At 42.0% G+C, this 18685-nt stretch overlaps 1 protein-coding gene across 2 annotated transcripts in view; it reads left to right on the top strand.

Annotated features, from left to right (window-relative positions):
* Nfkb1 (nuclear factor kappa B subunit 1) overlaps positions 1-17683 on the top strand; it is a 115821-nt gene extending 98138 nt beyond the window's left edge. For both annotated transcript variants that reach the window (XM_027935367.2, XM_027935368.2), the window contains exons 16-24: positions 1892-2006; positions 7154-7355; positions 7848-8017; positions 8332-8434; positions 11618-11742; positions 12646-12712; positions 12872-13044; positions 13850-14024; positions 16817-17683. In XM_027935367.2, coding sequence (XP_027791168.2) covers positions 1892-2006; positions 7154-7355; positions 7848-8017; positions 8332-8434; positions 11618-11742; positions 12646-12712; positions 12872-13044; positions 13850-14024; positions 16817-16977 — 1291 coding nt within the window. In that variant the 3' untranslated portion in view covers positions 16978-17683. The remainder of the gene's footprint in view (positions 1-1891; positions 2007-7153; positions 7356-7847; positions 8018-8331; positions 8435-11617; positions 11743-12645; positions 12713-12871; positions 13045-13849; positions 14025-16816) is intronic.
* Positions 17684-18685: the final 1002 nt, after the last annotated feature.

The following is an 18685-nucleotide window of genomic DNA, read 5'->3' as shown; positions in this document are numbered from 1 at the left end:
TTGGGGACCTGCTGAATTGATGTGTATAAAGAAGATGAGCACAGGCAAGTTAGAAAGGGAATGCTGATACTTGAAGGGAGGACTGTGGAAGGTCTGCAGGGCACATCATTCCAGTGGGTGTTTTGGGGGAAGCACACATAAGGACCCTGGACGTACCTGAAGGGGCTGGGGAGGTTGGCTTCCCTGGCCTAAGCAGGAAATTAATACTTATCTGGGACCCACTGACTCACACAATCAGGCTCTCTGAGAGGCCAGAGAAATGGAACCAAAACCAAATAGGAGTCCTCTTAGAAGCATAGACAGGGGCAGCTTTGGGCCATCATAGCTCAGCCTCTTATTTTCATTGAGTTTGTCTTATTTGGCTAACAGTCTGAATCCTGGGGCCGTTAGTCATCATAGAAATTAAAATAAAGAAAAAATTATAAAGCCCCTTGGTATTGGGGAAATTCCCATGAGGGCGTGAGGATTTGAGGGGGAGGAGGAATGTACTTCTGCTATGAAATGCTGAGCTGCACATGGAAATTTTTAGGCAGTTTTTGAAGTGAAATTTTTTTCTTGATACATGTGCATCATGTCCACATCAGACTGTGCGTCCTTTTCGGAAGTCGTCTTCCAGCACCCCGTGAAATAGTGAAACCCTGAAAACATTCATTGAAAAATATCTGTCAAGTACTAAAATCAGAGTTTAGAGTTTTCGACCCTCCTGTGCCAAAGTTAATCCCAAATAAATTATACATGTTATTACTAAGACAGAGGCCTAGGTAAAATGTTACCTATATCTTTGAATTGAAAAAATCCAGCCTGCTTCTCCAAACCCAGATGTACTGCCTCTGTCCTCTGCATCTTAGTCTGTCCATGCATGGAGTAGTCCTCCTAGGTGTTCATCTCCAACTCTGTAGAGCAGGGTACATCTATCGCTTATGTAGGATGGCTGAAGACAGGGCTGGGCTTGATTGCGAGCTTCACAGCTGCTTACTGGCTCTGTTGACCTTGGCTGAGTTATGGTACACCTTTAAGTCTATTTTATCCAAGACACAAAGATAAGATTACCTTGAATTGTTGCTGTGATTACAGTATACATCAAATGCTTATCATAATCTGGTAAGCAGAATCTCTCAACAAGTAGAAGCCACATTTGTCATTATGAGTTGTTTCAAATTAATTTTAATAATTAGTGTTCTAACAACTTAAAAGAATTATCCCAGAATGATGCTTGACACCCACCAGTATTTTCAAACTCTTTATCATCAGCCCCCAACATTCCTTTATTCTTGTGTTCCTGCTTAAACTGTGTGTGAGGGCCTTCTAGCTGACTGGACATTGAACCTGCCCCCAAAAAGACCACAAGCCAGAGAAGGAGTGTAGCATACAGAAAACTGCAGTTGCCTAACCTAGCAGGGAATTCAGATTTTTCTCCCAGTAGTTAAGTCTGCTTCCATTCTCTTGGGATATAGGAAGATCTTTAAAAAGGCACAACACTATACCTTGAAGCAGGTGGAAGGGCTAAGTAACTAAATTTTTCTGAAAATTTCTGTCTGAGAACATCAGAGAAGAAGTAGCAGAGAAGAAGCCCAAAGCTAGGATTTGAGCTTAGATTCCTCCACCTTGAAGCCAGGGTGCCTCTGCACTTCAAAGGGTCAGATACAAACACTCCGGAGGCCAGGCAGGGACCAGACCATTTATGAGCATAGCAGTCCTAGATGAGGGGTTAGGAGGGGCAGATCCTCTGGAGAGAGTATTCTACCTCCAATCAAGACATTTTATAAATTTAAAACATTTTAGGGCCAAATAAAACTAAGTATGAGAGTCAGGTTCTATCTTCAAGTCGAATCACTTCTTGAGACCCTTTTTGTTCATTAACACCTTAGTTAATTCTGTATTTCCATTCCAGTGTCTTACACTTAGCCATCATCCACCTTCATGCTCAGCTTGTGAGAGATCTGCTAGAAGTTACATCTGGTTTGATTTCTGATGACATTATCAACATGAGAAATGATCTGTACCAGGTAAGCAGAAATCTCAAGGAGGAAAACTGAAGAAAAACTGTTTTGTTTTCTTTTTTTATATATGTGTATATACTATTTTGGTAATGTTTCCATCAAAAAACACAACAAAACTTTGTTGGTAATTCTAAAAGCCCGTGAGTTGGGAATGTTATTTTTTGAATTAGAATCTTTTTATCTGTAGTGGTGATAGCAATCACCCTATACTGAAAGTCAGCATCCCGCTGGGGAAAGGCACACTTTAAACTTGAAAAATCAAAGAGTTACATTTTAGACAGAGAACCTAGAGTAAAAAATGTCACATCTGTCAAGAAAAATAAAGTTGGAAAAAAAAATTGGGTTTTTCTGAAAAGCCAATACTGTATGAGAATTCTGAGGTCTACCGAAATGCACTTTGACAACAGCCAGATTAAATGTATATCAAATCAGATTTCAGATACCGAAATCTGAACACAGAGAGGTGAAGGGGTTATGTGAGGAGGAAAAGGTGTTTTTCAAAAACTGAAAAACAGATCAAAGTGGAAAAATTGGGTACACCAGAGTTTTTGCCCAAGTGAGTTTTAAACAGAAATTAGCCGGGCCCTACCTGCAAAGCTACCCAAGGGGCTCTACATTAGAAAACGAGGGTAACTGGAGACTCAGTGAGAGCCTGATGGGTACATGCAGATTTCAGGGTGAGGCAGGGACGGCCAGTGGAAAGTGCTTGGACATATCCAAAGCCTGGGTGCAGGGTGTTGGGAGCCCAGAGTCCAAGTCCAAGATGCCATTCCACCACTGAGGGATTCTTCCTCTCCCCTCCCCTGAGCCCTTTTCCCACAGAGCTGTCTTTCCAAAATATGCCCAGCCATCGTGTATAATTATTTACTAGTAAGAGCTCCAGTTCCCTGGGATTTCTTTGTTTTGATGCAGAGCATTTAAGTTCATTTATTTCCTTTTTATTCTCATATTTTAAAATGTGCTTTAAAAGTACAAAAAATACTAGCCAGGTGCTGTGACACATGCCTGTAATCCCAGCCGCTTGGGAGGCTGAGGCAGGAGGATCATGAGTTCAGAGCCAGCCTCAGCAATGGCGAGGTGCCAAGCAACTCAGTGAGACCCTGTCTCTAAATAAAATACAAAATTGGGCTGGGGATGTGGCTCAGTGGTCGAGTGCCCCCATATTCAATCCGGTCACCTCTCCACAAACAAAAGTACTGAAATATTGATTTGTAGTTCTCAGTAAATTTCTATCTGGAAGTAAGTATTTCACTCAATATTGGACATTAGTTTTGTTCTCTAGCTGTTGTGCTTCATATCAAGAGGAAAATAACAGTAGGGACTCTTCACTAACTCACTGTATAAAATAACTAGGATGAAGTCTGATTTTAAATTTATATTTAAAGGAATATCTTCTTCAGACTTTCATATAATTTTGGGGGCTGTTGGTATTTGGAAAGTCCTTTGTCCCAAAAAGATTTATTCTCTCAGAGTCTTGATTGTGTCTTTAAACATCACCAGTGAATGAACCAAACCAAGAGCAGGATGGTGTAGTTTCTCAGCCCTCCTTTCAAAGACTACTTGCCTCCACAGTCTGTAGGTCAGATTCAAGGAAGTGCCGCTTGTTTTTCTGTTTATAAATAGGATCTGCAAAGGACACAGCACAACAGGATTAGTAGCTGTGATTTATTATGTGCTAAACTCCTTTCTGTATCATTTGGTTACATACATTGAGACTCTTCAATCCATTAGAGACTTCAGTTCATTACACGGCCAAGAACACTTCTGCCCCTTTTAATTCAGAAACCCTCAGGAGAATACAGCTCCATTTTCCCCAGCTCCCCACTGTTCTGGTTAATGGGCAGACAATCTGGATTTCTTGGTATGTCTTTTGGTGGGCATACCCAGTGACAACCTTGAATTTGAGAATAAGAAAATGCTAAGATGTGAACTCTCGTTTATCTGTTGTCAAGTTTTCTGATAACTATTTTTGATTAAAAAAAAACTATACAATTATCTAAGTTATATGGATTATTTGGTATTCATCTTAAACATTTTCTCCAGATACCTTTCACTAATCTTGAAAGTACATTTCTGTGACCATCTGTCATGATCAAATTCCTCTCCCACCCACCCTGTAGAGAGATGTTCAAAATAGACTAAGAGCATGGAGTTAGGATTTTTCTAAGAATATTCTCTTTAAATTATATTTACCTTCCCCAACAACAACCACTCCATTATTTGACATGAATTGTTTTATTGTATATGTTCCATAAAACATTAGTGTTTTTCATGCATGTATTTTTCTTTTATGTTTTTAATTTTAATAAATATAACATACAGTTATTGTTTTTTAAAATACTGCAAAAGGACATACATTGGGAAGTCAAAGTTGCCCTCCATAGCAATGCACAAGTCCTCTAGCCCTACTTCCAAAGCTAACTGTTGCGTTTGTAGGTATAGTACTTTCCCAAGAGCTGGCTATATGTGTGTGTGCAGTTGAAATACATAGATACTGTAGTACTCTCACATACAACCCACATTATATTATACATGCATCTCCCACATGCATTAACCTTTTTCTTAATTTTTAATTTGATATGATTATAGATTCATAGGAAGTTATAACATAGTGAGAGATGGTAGTATATTTAATGGCTGCTAATAGTTAATATACACACTACTATATAATATATAATTATATTAAACATAATTATATGTGTATATATAACATTTAATGTATAATACATATAGCTTTTATTTATAAAATACATATAGTTATTCATGCATGCATTTTTTAGATGTGTGACATTTTACTCTGTGTCACTGTTTCTACCTTGGCTATTTATTGAATTTATCCATACAGTTCTGCATATGGTTCATTGTTATTGCTCCTGAACAGAATCCCATAGTGTGCTTCTTCAGCCTCGAGGTGCTTTTTTCCAGTAGTAGACATTCACTGCTGCTAACTTCCCACCTGGGCAAACATTACTGCAGTGAGTGCCTTCACCCACGTCCTCTTGTAGATTTGTGGGTTTCTGCGACATTTGAGCATGTACTTGGTCCTCCGTGACGTCTGCTGGAGACACACGTGGCACCACAAAACATGGCATGTGTGGTCCCAGAGTCCCACACTTATAATTGTTTAAGATTCAGCCCTGGGTTTTAAGATCCAGAAACCTAAAATGTCACAGAAAACATTTGGTGGCACTGAGGGAAAAACTTTTTTTAAAAAAACTTTTTTTTCATGATAAGAAAATTTGTATGGCATAAAAAACTATAGTAAAACTAGAGATAAATCTCAATTTCTGAATTATATGTATAAGTACCTGTAATTATACACACACACACACACACACACACACACCTTACAACTTGAGGTCTTTTTTACAATTTCATTCTTTCTTTTTCCCACTTCCCATGGCAGTCTAGTAAGTGCAGCCTTTGTTGACTGATTCATTTTTGAGTGGAAGGCTCTTGGTAACACCACCACAAGTTTTGAGAAGATTATTCCATTTCAAGCCAGGATTTATAATCCTAGGATGTGAAAGAATCGAGCGAGAATGATAAGTCAGCAACACACACACTCCGGTCTCATTTCTGCTGGGTTCCAGAGTTGCTATAACTGCCATGTACACAGCCTGGCCATCTTCATCATGGCAGCTCCCTGTGGCGTGGCCGCCCACGCCGTCTAGGATGTTGGTGGCTCCCCTTCCATTGCTGCTATGGCCAGCAACTGCTTGCTGTAAGGGAGTTTAGGCAAATCGCTGCTAGGCAGGCTGGCTTTTCTAGTTAGGCTCCTGTGAAATAGACTGATTTTTATTCTTAAAAATATACCCTGTTCTCTGTCAGTGATTCAGGTTTTTTTTGAAAGATGCTTTCAAGGTTGGGTTCGTCTTGCTGTGTTTTGAAAACACGGCTTTTGAAACATCTCATTTGCATTCGCCCACTACTTCGTGGGCAGGGTAGTCTAATGAACTGTTTTATCTCTTAGGTTCCAGCAACTCAGCTTTTCTGTTCATCTGAGCCCTTTTAGTGACATAGTTGTATTGTCCTCATTATGCCACTTAGGAACCTGCATCACCAACTATGAATTGGAAGTAGGGGAGTTACAATGATTGGTCTCAGGAACCCAGTCTATGCAACAATATTTTTTAACTTAATGCATTTATTTTCTGTATCAGTATATAATGATGGCCCCTTTGTTAATCTTTTTTTTTTTTATTGAGAAGTCTATTTACATTCCTTCAGTAAAATCGTAGTCTTGATTTGCTAACAAATGGGATTATCAACTGAAGTTAGATTGTTACTAGAAACTCAAAAGGACCATATTTACTATGATATGAGCTAAAGAAATGACAAATGGGCTATGTTAAGAAACAAGAAATCTAGGGCTGGGGATGTAGCTCAAGCGGTAACGCACTCGCCTGGCATGCACGGGGCGCTGGGTTTGATCCTCAGCACCATACAAAGTAAAATAAAGATGTTGTGTCCACCGAAAACTGAAAAATAAATATTAAAAAATATTCTCTCTCTCTCTCTCTAAAAAAAAAGAAACAAGAAATCTAGATAGGGAAGAGGGATGGGAGGGAAAGGGAGGACACGGGATTAGCAAGGATGGTGGACTGTGATGGTCATCATTATACAAAGTACATGTATGAAGACTTGAATTCGGTGTCAACATAGAGATATGAAAAATTGTGGTATATATGTGTGTTAAGAATTGTAATGCGGGCTGGCATTGTGGTTCAGTGGCAGCGCGCTCACCTAGCAAGCATGAGGCCCTGGGTTCAATCCTCAGCACCACATGGAAACAAATAGAGGTATTGTGTCCAACTACAACTAAAGAAATAAATATTTTAAAAAAGAAAGAATTGTAATGCAAAAAAAAAAAAATAACAAAGTACACGTATAATGGCAAAAAAAACGAAACAAGAAAGCTGTTGAAAGTGATAAATGTAAAATCATCCTAATAATCTCAATTATGGAATGATTAAATGTTAGTTTAGTACACTTGCTTTGTTAGAAGATGGTATGGAACAGGGAGCTTCTTTGCCAAGATCAGGAGATAATTGAGGAATGGGAAATGACCCTGCAGTCTGATGTCCTGTACTGCTATAACAGCTTCCAACCCGTGGGAGTGACAGTGAATCTCCTTCCCTTTCTCTACTTAGACGCCCTTGCACTTGGCAGTGATCACTAAGCAAGAAGATGTGGTAGAGGACTTGTTGAGTGCCGGGGCTGACCTGAGCCTTCTGGACCGCTTGGGTAACTCTGTTTTGCACCTAGCTGCCAAAGAAGGACATGATAAAGTTCTCAGTGTCTTACTCAAGCACAAAAAGGCAGCACTACTTATCGACCGTCCCAACGGGGAAGGTAAGAGTCACCATTGCTGGTACAACCTTCTCCTGTTCACCTACTAGATGCTCACTCATGTGTGTTACTTGAGTTTCACTCATAGTGCTTTTCCTTAGTCACCTGGAGTTGGTCCTATCTTGGTGGAATTTTGTGGTTCACTGTAACTAATGCCTTTAAAGACATTTTGGAATGGTTAGTCAGTAGGAGGAAAAAGCAGAGGCTTGAGCAAACACTTGTCTTGAAGTACATAAAGCATCATTTATTTGGAGAATGTTTATTTATTCAGTGTCTCTTGAGAGCATAATAGGAGAGTGTGGGTTTTTAAGACAGAACAATAGACTTATAGAGCCTTTACAGAAAACCCTGAGCTGAGACTCTTTCAACACTGTTAGTGCTGAAACCTGACGGCTTCCCTCCCTGGGATCCAGTTTTGCCATCCCTTCAGCTTCACTGAGGGCTGTCAGTGAGCAGCATCCCCACCCTGTGTCTGTCCCTGTGCTTGGGCCCTAGGTCTGAATGCCATTCACATAGCTGTGATGAGCAACAGCCTGCCGTGTCTGCTGCTGCTGGTGGCCGCCGGAGCAGACGTCAATGCTCAGGAGCAGAAGTCCGGGCGAACAGCACTGCACCTGGCTGTGGAGCATGACAACATCTCCTTGGCGGGCTGCCTGCTCCTGGAGGTGAAAGACACACCTGTCTTTGCATTGAATTCCCAGGGGAGAAATCTTTTCAAAAAATGATGTCAGAAACAGCCTTCCTCCTCACACCTCGCTCTCCTTATTTGACATTTTTGCAAGACTTCAGAGTAGCACCTTCAGGCATTCCCCCCACCTTTTGCCCCTCATCTCTAATTAAGGATTTCTTCAATGGCAGAGCCAGTCCAAGTAGCAACTGGGCTAGTAATGTGACCTGAGAGGTCATATACAGGGGCAGGTGAGGGCAAAAGGCCAAGAGCACCTTTCACTAACTCTTCTCTGTGTGGGCTTGGCCTTAGGGGGATGCCCACGTAGACAGTACCACCTATGATGGAACTACACCCCTACACATCGCAGCCGGGAGAGGGTCCACCAAGCTGGCAGCTCTTCTAAAAGCAGCAGGTAGGTGGCCCTGCCATCATTGATGGACAGTTATCTGAAATGCAAACCTGACTTCAGAGCAGCACTGTTGCTGCCTTTTGGCCTCAGACATGCTGCTGAAAGTGTGGGTATAAATATTATATGAACAATCACATTTTCTTTGTTTTTTTTTAAACTGGGTGAAAAAGTGAGATATTTTTTAAAATTTATTTATTTTTTAAATACACAACAATAGTGGAATGCATTACACTCATTATTACACATAAACAGCACAATTTTTTGTAACTCTTTATTTAAAGTATGTTCACACCAAATTATGCCATGATACGTGTACTCTTTTTTTGCATTATAGTTCTTAATACACATACATACCACAATTTTTCATGTCTCTGTTGGTTTATAAGGTATGTTGACACCAAATTCAAATCTTGATACATGTATTTTGTATAATGATGACCATCACATTCCACCATCCTTGCTAATCCCCTTCTCCCTCCTTTCCCTCCCACCCCTCTTCCCTATCTAGAAATAATCTTCCTCCCATACTCTCCCTCCCTATCCCACTTTGAGTCACCCCCCTTATATCAGAGAAAACATTTGGCATTTGTTTTTTTGGGATTGGCTAACTTCACTAGCATGATCTTCTCTAACGCCATCCATCTACCTGCAAATGCCATGATTTTGTTCTTTTCTAAAGTGCTGAGTAATATTCCATTGTGTATAAATGCCACATTTTTTTATCCATTCATCCACTGAAGGACATCTAGGTTGGCTCCACAGTTTAGATATTGTGAATTGTGCTGCTATAAACATTGATGTGGCTATGTCCCTGTAGTATGCTGTTTTTAGGTCCTTTGGGTATAGTCCGAGAAGAGGAATAGCTGGGTCAAATGGTGGTTCCATTTCCAGATTTCCAAGGAATCTCCATACTGTTCCAAATTGGCTGCACCAATTTGCAGTTCCACCAGCAATGTACAAGTGTACCCTTTTCCCCACATCCTCACCAACACTTATTGTTGTTTGTCTTCATAATAGCTGCCATTCTGACTGGAGTGAGATGATATCTTAGAGTAGTTTTGATTTGCATTTCTCTGATTGCCAGAGATGATGAGCATTTTTTCATATATTTGTTGATTGATTGTATATCCTCTTCTGAGAAGTGTCTATTCAGTCCTTGGCTCATTTATTGACCAATCACATTTTCAACTATCATTAAGGCACTATTTGGACCAGATCAGGGTTTTACTCTCATCATCATGTTAGTTTTCACTCTCTTACTTATCTGTATGTATTGGATTTGGATTATTTAGGTTGATTCCCAAAGCAAGGGATCTTCTTAAAGTAGAGTTTACTTCCTTAGAGAATTCTGAGCTGTGTCAGTCTCTGATTACATCAGAAGTCTCTAGAAGAAAAATATTTAAAGACTTCCTTCACAAGAAAGGAAGAAATAATTTAAAAACTTCATTTTACAAGAAAGGTTTCTTAGAAGTTGAAAGAATAGGCAAAAGCCAATGGGCTACCTATTGACTATTGTTACACATAAAACACTGGAAACTGCTATCACATATTGGCCTTACTGTGTATCAGGCACTGTGCTGGTATTTTACATGCACTGTCTCATTAGTCTCACTAAACCCACAATAATCGTTTGAGATAAGCATTGTTCATTCAATATCTTAGAACCAGTGAATCAGACTAGAGAGGCCACTAGACCCCACTCCTGTATGTCACACCTCCACAGACCAAACCTCCAGACTTTATCCTCTCACCATGTTTTTCCCATCTTCCTAGCTTGTGAGTTTGCAGATGTTATTCCATTTAATTCTCTAATCCTGCAAAGTATAGAAAATTATTTCTACTCTTCAAATTTCCAGTACCTTGCATATTTAGAACCTTAAAATATATTTAATGAAATGGGTATCTCAAGCTTGCCCTGACATATCTGATTTAATTTAGAAGTTATTTTAAAATTTTGAGAAGGTAAATGCTTCAGAAATTCAAGAAAACAGAGCAGGCTATGGTGCTGTTCTGAAGATACAGGAACTTTTCTTTGAGGGCACCGTATTTTTCTGCAAAGTAAAAGTCATACCCCACATACGCAGCAGCCTTTAAATTGAATGTGTTCTTTACCGAGAGGCCCTGGTCTCAGAGGTGGTAAATTGTTTTGAAAGTCACCAGTTTTATGGAAGAAATGCCTTCAGGCTAGACAGCAGTTTCTCAGATGAAAAGCCTAGTTCCAAGCTCAGAGGCATGAAGAAGAGCATTTAAGGAACAGCCATAGCTCGACCTCTCCAGTAGATAGTCCTGGAAATTGTTGGTCTTGGTTTCTCCTCGTTTGTATGTTCAGGTTACACTTACTGCTTCTTAGTTCAGGCCAGGCTTGGTGGAGTGAAAGCTAGAAATAGTTCAGCAATCCTTCTTTGGCTTTCATTAAGCAGTCCCCCATTTTTGAAGTTGGCCCAAAACAAATGTTCTGCCAGAAAAATAAAAACAAGTTCTTTGTCCCAAAAGGGTGTGCTGAGTAGTTCATTAGACACGAGGCTAATCACTGATAGGAATAGTCTCAAAACTTTTGATAAGTGATCTCACCCTAATCTTTGAGTTACTTTCGGTGTTTTGTGCTAGAAGTTCAAGAACAGACTAGATTTCCCAAGATTCATTGGCCCTAAATTTTTTAGTAACTACACATCCTAGCAGAAGATTCTTTTGATGTTTTTCTATTTAAGGATCAGGGCTCTGGCAGTGTTGTACCCAAGAATAAAACTGACCAGGCTGTCACTAGACATCAAGCGTCTTTGCTCTTTTGAGTGAGGGAGAGAAGAAGATGAGAGATGCTCATGGGCAGTCATAATTTTAAACATTTAGGACACTGATCCTCAGAGTGCACCCTAGTCTATTAACAACTGTCCATTGGTCCTCAGATTAAGATACATCATTCAATTGAAAAATATCCTGTAGAGTTGAATGTAAAAGAGTATTTGGAGTCTTGTTTTCAATAATGTCCTTGGGTACTAGGACACCTTTATAGTCGAAGTAAATTAGAATCTAAAAAGACGTTCTTTGGATATTTCAGTAGAAACATGTCTCATGCATTAGAAATTATCCAGGTAATTACCTCCAGCTTTGCTTTTGAAATGCAACCCCTGTAGGCTGTTGGTGGTTGAGATCTGGGTTTACCTAACACAGTGCCACCCAACTTCACAGGAGCAGATCCACTGGTGGAGAACTTTGAGCCTCTTTATGACTTGGATGACTCTTGGGAAAAGGCAGGAGAGGACGAAGGGGTTGTGCCTGGAACCACACCCCTAGACATGGCCGCCAACTGGCAGGTAAGTGCTGCTCCGCCCATCTGATGGCTGCTGAGGAAGCCAGAGGTTCAGGAAGGTAAGAACAGATGGCCTTCGGGTGCTTTATTCCCTAAAGAACATGCTTTCATTTTTAAGAAAGTCTGCCTGTCAAGAGCCAACTTTATATTTATCTTGAAAAGCCTATCCATGAAAGATCTAGGTCAGATGGGCTCAGAATGTAAAAGTATATGTCTAATCAGATCAGAGTCGAGATGTGAGCAAGGTTAGAAACGAGGGAGCACAAACTTCACATGAGAGTTCTGCATTTCAAGCATGTGCCAGAATTATTACCGTTTGGATTTCTGAAGCCAGGATCAGTACTATCATTTGCTTAGAACTTAGGTGAGTGATTTTGGAACATAAAAATAAACGTGGAATTCTTCAGAGGATTTCCATAAATATGAACAGATAAGTAGATTCAGAGCTTTCTCAAAATGCCACTGAACTGAGATCTAAAGGGGAAGAGCAGATACTAGGTCTTGGTGACCCAGAGAGAAGAGCCAGAGGGAGGAGCTGTCATCATACAGACTTCTGACACCACAGGGGACTTTTCTAGGGGCAGGTACTCCACATCTTAAAAAAAGAGAGAGAGAGAGAGATGCTTATGTGCTTCCTGATGGCCCAGTTCAGTTCGTGTAGGGCGGAGTGACCTGGAGATTCCACAGTCATCCCATCCCCCTCAGCCCCCTGCATGATGGTACCTCATCTGCTCCAGAAGGCTTTGCCCAGAACACAGAAAGCTCACCTCCTTCAGTGACCCTGGGTCATCTTCACCAGGTTCACCAGTGACAAAGAGCACCGGAAAGACTGGCATAGCTGTGGATTTTTTTTTTTTTTTTAACTTAAGACATTTCTGTGTAATGTGTTCCTGTGTTTTCCTAACAGGTATTTGACATCTTAAATGGGAAGCCGTATGAGCCAGAGTTTACATCTGAGGATTTGCTGGCACAAGGTACTTAATCTAAATATATCCTGCTTTGGCTCAGCTGGGCTTTCAAGTTGAGTAGCTTGGTTGCTTCCACTAGGAGTAAGGGCAAACCAGGTGGCAGGAATCTGTCCCTCCAGAGTGTCTCTGTAGGTTAGGACAACTGTGTTTCTTCATTTCCTTCAGGAGACATGAAACAGCTGACCGAAGATGCAAAACTGCAGCTCTACAAGTTGCTAGAAATCCCTGATCCAGACAAAAACTGGGCTACTCTGGCACAGAAGTTAGGTCTGGGGATACTTAATAATGCTTTCCGGCTGAGTCCTGCTCCTTCCAAAACTCTCATGGACAACTATGAGGTACCACATCTCCTTATATATTTAACCATTTTTATTTAACTCTGTCCTGTTACCATCCCTGGCCAAGGCACAAGCCCCTTCCCTGCTCCTTAACTTGGACAAAGAAAACCAGTTCTGTCCCAAGGGCTTGGATGGGCACCCAGGTCAGGATGGAAGCCCATTTTCCTGAGAAGTCTGTGTTCAGAAGCTTTGAGAAGCTCCCTGTTTTTAAACACCTGGAGACTTCCTGCAGAAATGCTGCTTAGAGAGTTGAGGTTGTCACAAAACCGCACACCTTCCTGACCCCAGGAGCATGCCCTGGTCACGTGTCAGGACACGGAATCGTTGTTGTGCTGGGTGATTCCTGGTGGAGCCATTACCAGGTGGTGGTTTCATTTCTAAAAATAAAAGGGAGAAAAACATGGAATGTATTTATTTTCTTTTGAAAGTGGCATTGTTAGCTATTATCTCTCTGTGTATTTTACAGCGTTGGCTTACACAAGGGTACTTTACTCTAGGTAGTGTTTTACTGCCTCAACACACGCTGTGTGTGTGTGTGTGTGTGTGTGGGGGGGGGGGGGGGGGGTATGTTTTCATGATAAACTGCTTCTCTGTGATTTCCTGAGTGATCTTTGAGCAGAAACAGGAAACCTGACTCAAAGACAGAGTGTTTTCTCAGTCACTTTTCCCTCTGCCCTTTCCAGTCCCACATTGCTCTCTCTGAGCAGACAAGACAGCCTGGAAGAGGACAAGGGATGGGTGTTGGTGTCTACAGCCTGCATGGTGACTCAAACACAAAAGAACATGCTCTTGGTTTTCCTCACAGGTCTCTGGGGGGACCATCAAAGAGCTGGTAGAGGCCCTGAGACAGATGGGCTACACCGAAGCAATCGAAGTAATCCAGGCTGCCTTCTGTACCTCGGAAGCCTCCAGCCCCGTGAAGACCACCTCTCAGGCCCATTCACTGCCTTTCTTGCCTTCCTCAACGAGGCAGCAAATAGGTAAAGATAAAAGACAGACAAAGCAGTGGAGAGATCTCCCTGCTCCCCGAGGCTGGTGTCTTCTCTTGGCATATTCCAGCTCCCTCCCCAACATCTCCTGAATATATCCTCTGGTAAGACTGCTCTGTCCTCTGTTTTACTCTCTACCCCTCTGGACGCTACTCTTCATGAGGGTACTGTTCCTGTTCTCGCTCTCTTAAGTGTAAAGAGAGGGAGATTCAGAGAGAGAAAAATGTAAAGTCTAAGGTTTGTAGAATGAGGACTGGAACCCAGATGACAAATGGGTGTCTACACCCCCGCCCCCGCCCCCACCCCCCCGCACTGCAGTTCTCCATGTACTTCCTCTTTGTGATCCCCTGCCCTCGGCTCCCTCTCCCATGCTTGTGGCACTGACTGCAACTCCCAGTGTTGACATACCATCTGTCATCCCACCGGAAAGCACGGACCCGTAGGGAATGGACCCTCCACACAGCCCACGCGTCCTGTATTTCTCGATAATTTTATTCTTCCACTCTGGACAAACATTTCATGCTTTCTGTCTCTAAGCCCCCAGGACCCCTCCCCTCTCCTTACTCGTCCTGTACTCTTGCCTCACACACCATTGGGAATAAAAAAGCCACAAGAAGCGTCTCATCTTGGCATCGTCAAGTCTGCAGCCCCCAGACCATGCCTGTGCTCACATGGACCCTTTCCAAAAGGGCTTAGTGGTTAAGTGCTGAGGATCCCTCCCCTCTCGCAGGTCCTGGCTTCCCTAATCCTTGCCTCTCTCGCCTGCATTAGCAGTTCCTCCTCACCCCTCAGCCGGCCACCCTACTGGATCACCTCGCAAGCAGGCTAGAATTTCCTCATCTCTAAAAACAAAACAGAAAAAAAAAAATGGCCCCCTTGATCCCACATCCCCTTTAGCTGCAGTCCAGTTCTCTGTTCCTCTGCACAGCAGCACTTCTCAAAAGAATGTTCTGAAGCTGTTCTTTCCTCCTCTTCACCTTCTGTCCTTTGCCTGAACCCCAGTGGGTTCTGTCCCCAGCCCCCCACCAGCTCTGTTGTTGTCACGGTTGCCAGATCTGGTAATCACCCTTTCCATTTTCTCAGCGTCACCGTCAGCCACTCCCTCCCACTTCAGCCTCCACTCCTGGCCTTTCCACAGCACGTCCACCTTGCAGCTTCCTCCATGCCCACCTATTCAAGTTACAGCTCTCCAGAGCCTGTCCTGCACCTGCCTGCCTCTTCTGGGCCTTCTGGGCAGACCCACACCACCCCATTTGGCTCCATCTGTAAGAGGCACCTCCAGGGGGTTAAGACCAACTCTAAGAATTGCCCATGAGTCCTTCATGGCCCTCCTCCCCTCACATCCAACCCATCAGCTCCCCAGTCCAGTCTACCCTCATTTCTTGCCTGGTTTCCTACTGTAGCTCCTCGTCCTCTTCTGTGTTTGTGTCCTGGTGTCTTCCCTCCGCCCAGTCTCTGGACCACCAGTTACTGGGATAATGGGTCTCCAGTTGCGCTCCCTCCAGTTCATCCACTCAGCAAATCCTTATCTGGCATATACTGTAAGCCTGGCACTGGTTCAGGTTTTAGAGATCAGGCCAGGACCCTGCTTTGCCCCTTCACTCTTTCAAAGATGGCTTTTTGACTCTCCCAAGTGTGTCCTCAGCTCACAAGGCTGGATCTCAAAAGTCTGATGCAGCCCAAGGGCTTTTGAACCTTCTTTTCCCCTTCCCTGGAGAGCTCCCTAACCAGGCAGCTTCTGGCCATTCACTTTCAGTTCTAATGTCACCTTGACAGCAGGGCCTCCTTGGGTACTAAGACAGGTAGGATTTGCACCGTGCTGAAAGAAATAATGTGTCCATCAGGAAAACACCCCAGATCTCCATATCATGACCTGGTATTCCTTCTACACAAATATTCAAAGAAAAAAGTCAATACTTACACATTAAGACTTCAATTTGTAGTTATTTTTAAAATACCACGTTTCCCAGCACTCAATAGATACCAAAAATGATTGATTGATTGATTGATTGATTGAGTAAATCAGTACCAAGACAATAGCATGGCACTATCATTAAAGTCTTAATATCCTAACACATATCTATATAAGAAGATAGCATTATGATTAGTGTGTTCTAGACTTGTGCCTCGTCTCTGTTTACATAATATAGGAAATAATTTGCATTGATTATATTCCTAAAGACACTTTTTAACAAAGAGAATTCACATTAATTTTCCAGTATAGGTGCATTTGTATTAAAATCACTTTTCTTGCTACCAGAAATGTTTTTGAGGCAGTGTACACTGTTAAAAACATGTGAGGCTCAGAGAGAGATCTCATTTTTAGTTCCTACTTCGATTACCAATTAGTTTTGTCTAGGATCAGCAGTTTCTCCAGCTATAAAATAGGTAATGCAGTGGTTGGAAAATTATACCTGATTTCTAAGAAGAAAAAAAAAAAGGTGTATTTTGAGTCAAGAGAATTCAGAAAAGATTCTGATAAACAGAGGCTAGACTGCAGGAGAAAGATGTGAAAACATTGGCCGGATCTGACATCTCCACAGTGTTTAAGGTCATTGGTACCCTCTCCCTTCACATCACTGTGAACAGTACTGATGAGCAGGAGTCACAGAAGGGGTATGTGGTGGCTGGTGGAACCAGTGGGCAGGCTGTGTACATCAAGGTCCATCCATAGCCTTTCAGAGGCAAACTTGGTGCCCAGCTGGAGCGTAAGGTGTATGAGAACAAAGGCTTTGGCTTTGTCCTAGCTGTGCCCCCAGTGAATTCATGCTTTCTCTCTTTAGATGAGCTTCGAGACAATGACAGCATCTGTGACAGTGGTGTGGAGACATCCTTCCGCAAACTCAGCTTTACAGAGTCTCTGACCAGCAGCAGCTCATTGCTAACTCTCAACAAAATGCCCCACGATTATGGGCAGGAAGGACCTATAGAAGGCAAAATTTAGCCTGCGGGCAGTTTCCCATGCTGTATAAACCAAAGTCCTAAAATTCCACTGCATTGTCCAAAAGAAGGAAGGTAAAGTGCATCCAGAGGTGCTCAGAGGAACAGCGGCCTGCCTGAATCATGCTGGATTTAATTCAAGGCCGTCTAAACGTGGTTTCCTTTCCTGGTTTTTCAATGAGTTTTAGTTGATTCACTTGCAGATAGTATCTAGCAATCCCCTCACTGCACTGAACTGATGTGACCTGGGGATGAGGTAGTTTATTGAGCTTTACTGGCTGCTGCTGGATTACAGTTGCTTTTTTGTCGTCATTGCTGCTGTCCCTCTGCTGCATTCCCACTGTCATTAAAGGGTGTCCCCACCTGGTCTTCTTTCTAGCCGTCCAGGGCACAGTTGTGCATTCAGATTAAGGATTAAGAAAAGAGGTGTTTTAAAATCAGAGTCACTTAGTGTGCAATTAAAAAAAAAAAAAAAGGCTCATTGCTTTTTCTAATGTGGTTATCTCAGTGATTTGAAAAAAATAAGAACTTATCAATATTTAAATATGGTTATAATCAGTGCCGAAAATGATATTTTCCCCTTTTTCTGCATTTTGCTATTGTAAATATGTTTTTTTAGATCAAATACTTTAAAGGAAAAATGTTGGATTTATAAATGCTATTTTTTATTTTACTTTTATAATAAAAGGAAAAGCAAATTGTTGACCTCACTTTGTTTGATCTATGCTAATACTTTCCTAAGATGATTCTGTTACCACCGTTTACCAGTGACAAGTCCTTGCTTCCCAAATGCTGAAGTATAACACCAGAGAAGCATGCAAAGGCAAGTGGAGAGTGGAAAGTGGAAGGCTTTATTAAAGGAAAGAAGAAAAGACTTCCTCCCAGAGGAAGAAAGGGACCTGAAAGGTGGAATCCTTGGAAGGGGAGGTCTTCCCTTTTTTATAACAAAGGTCTTCTTTTAGTCCTCCCACATTCCTGTCCTTTGTTTCCCTCTATCCTGCAGAGATAGAATGCAGGTGGGAAGGCCAAAAGGTGGGAGGGAGATAGGTGGACTGGAGGAGCAATCTGGGCAGGAAGGGCCTGGGGTGCTTTAACACCTGCTGTTTGCTGGCAGCCACTTCATTAACAGTTCTTTAGGAGGGCCTTGGGGACATTAACATTTCAATTTCCCCAGGTATTGTTCTGGTCACCTGGACTCCATTCTTGTTATGGTCTCCATTTTCTTTATCTTACTCAGTATTAGACCTGATTTACCTAACTACACTAACTACTATCTTTAAATCTGGCTCCCGTTCCTGATAATCATGGTGGTGGTGGTGGGGGAGGGTCATTCCATATTCTGGTTATCACATTAGCATACCCCTTTAGAGTCAACTGTCTGATCTAGAACAACAACAAAAAATTATCACAAGAAAAGTGTTTTAATCTAAGATGAAAAGTTCAGGTTTGCCAAATCCTGGTCCAGCTCCTCTCTGTCAGCCATGTTCGTCTTCCTGCATCTCACACACACTGTACATCTTTAATGTCTTTTCTCTGTCTCCATGACGCTGACAATAACGAAATTTCAACATAAAAGAGACCCTTGCACAAGAAACCCTTCAGTATGAAGCTTTCCCAAATGGCCCTTCACTCAGAGTTGGGAAAAAGGAAGAGAAAAACTCAAAAACATTTTTGAACAATATACTGGATACTGTGATGCGCAACCAAGATCC

This window comes from Marmota flaviventris, chromosome 7 (genome assembly GCF_047511675.1).
Source record: "Marmota flaviventris isolate mMarFla1 chromosome 7, mMarFla1.hap1, whole genome shotgun sequence".
Lineage (NCBI taxonomy): Eukaryota > Metazoa > Chordata > Mammalia > Rodentia > Sciuridae > Marmota > Marmota flaviventris.
This window is presented reverse-complemented; position numbering and strand designations above follow the sequence as displayed.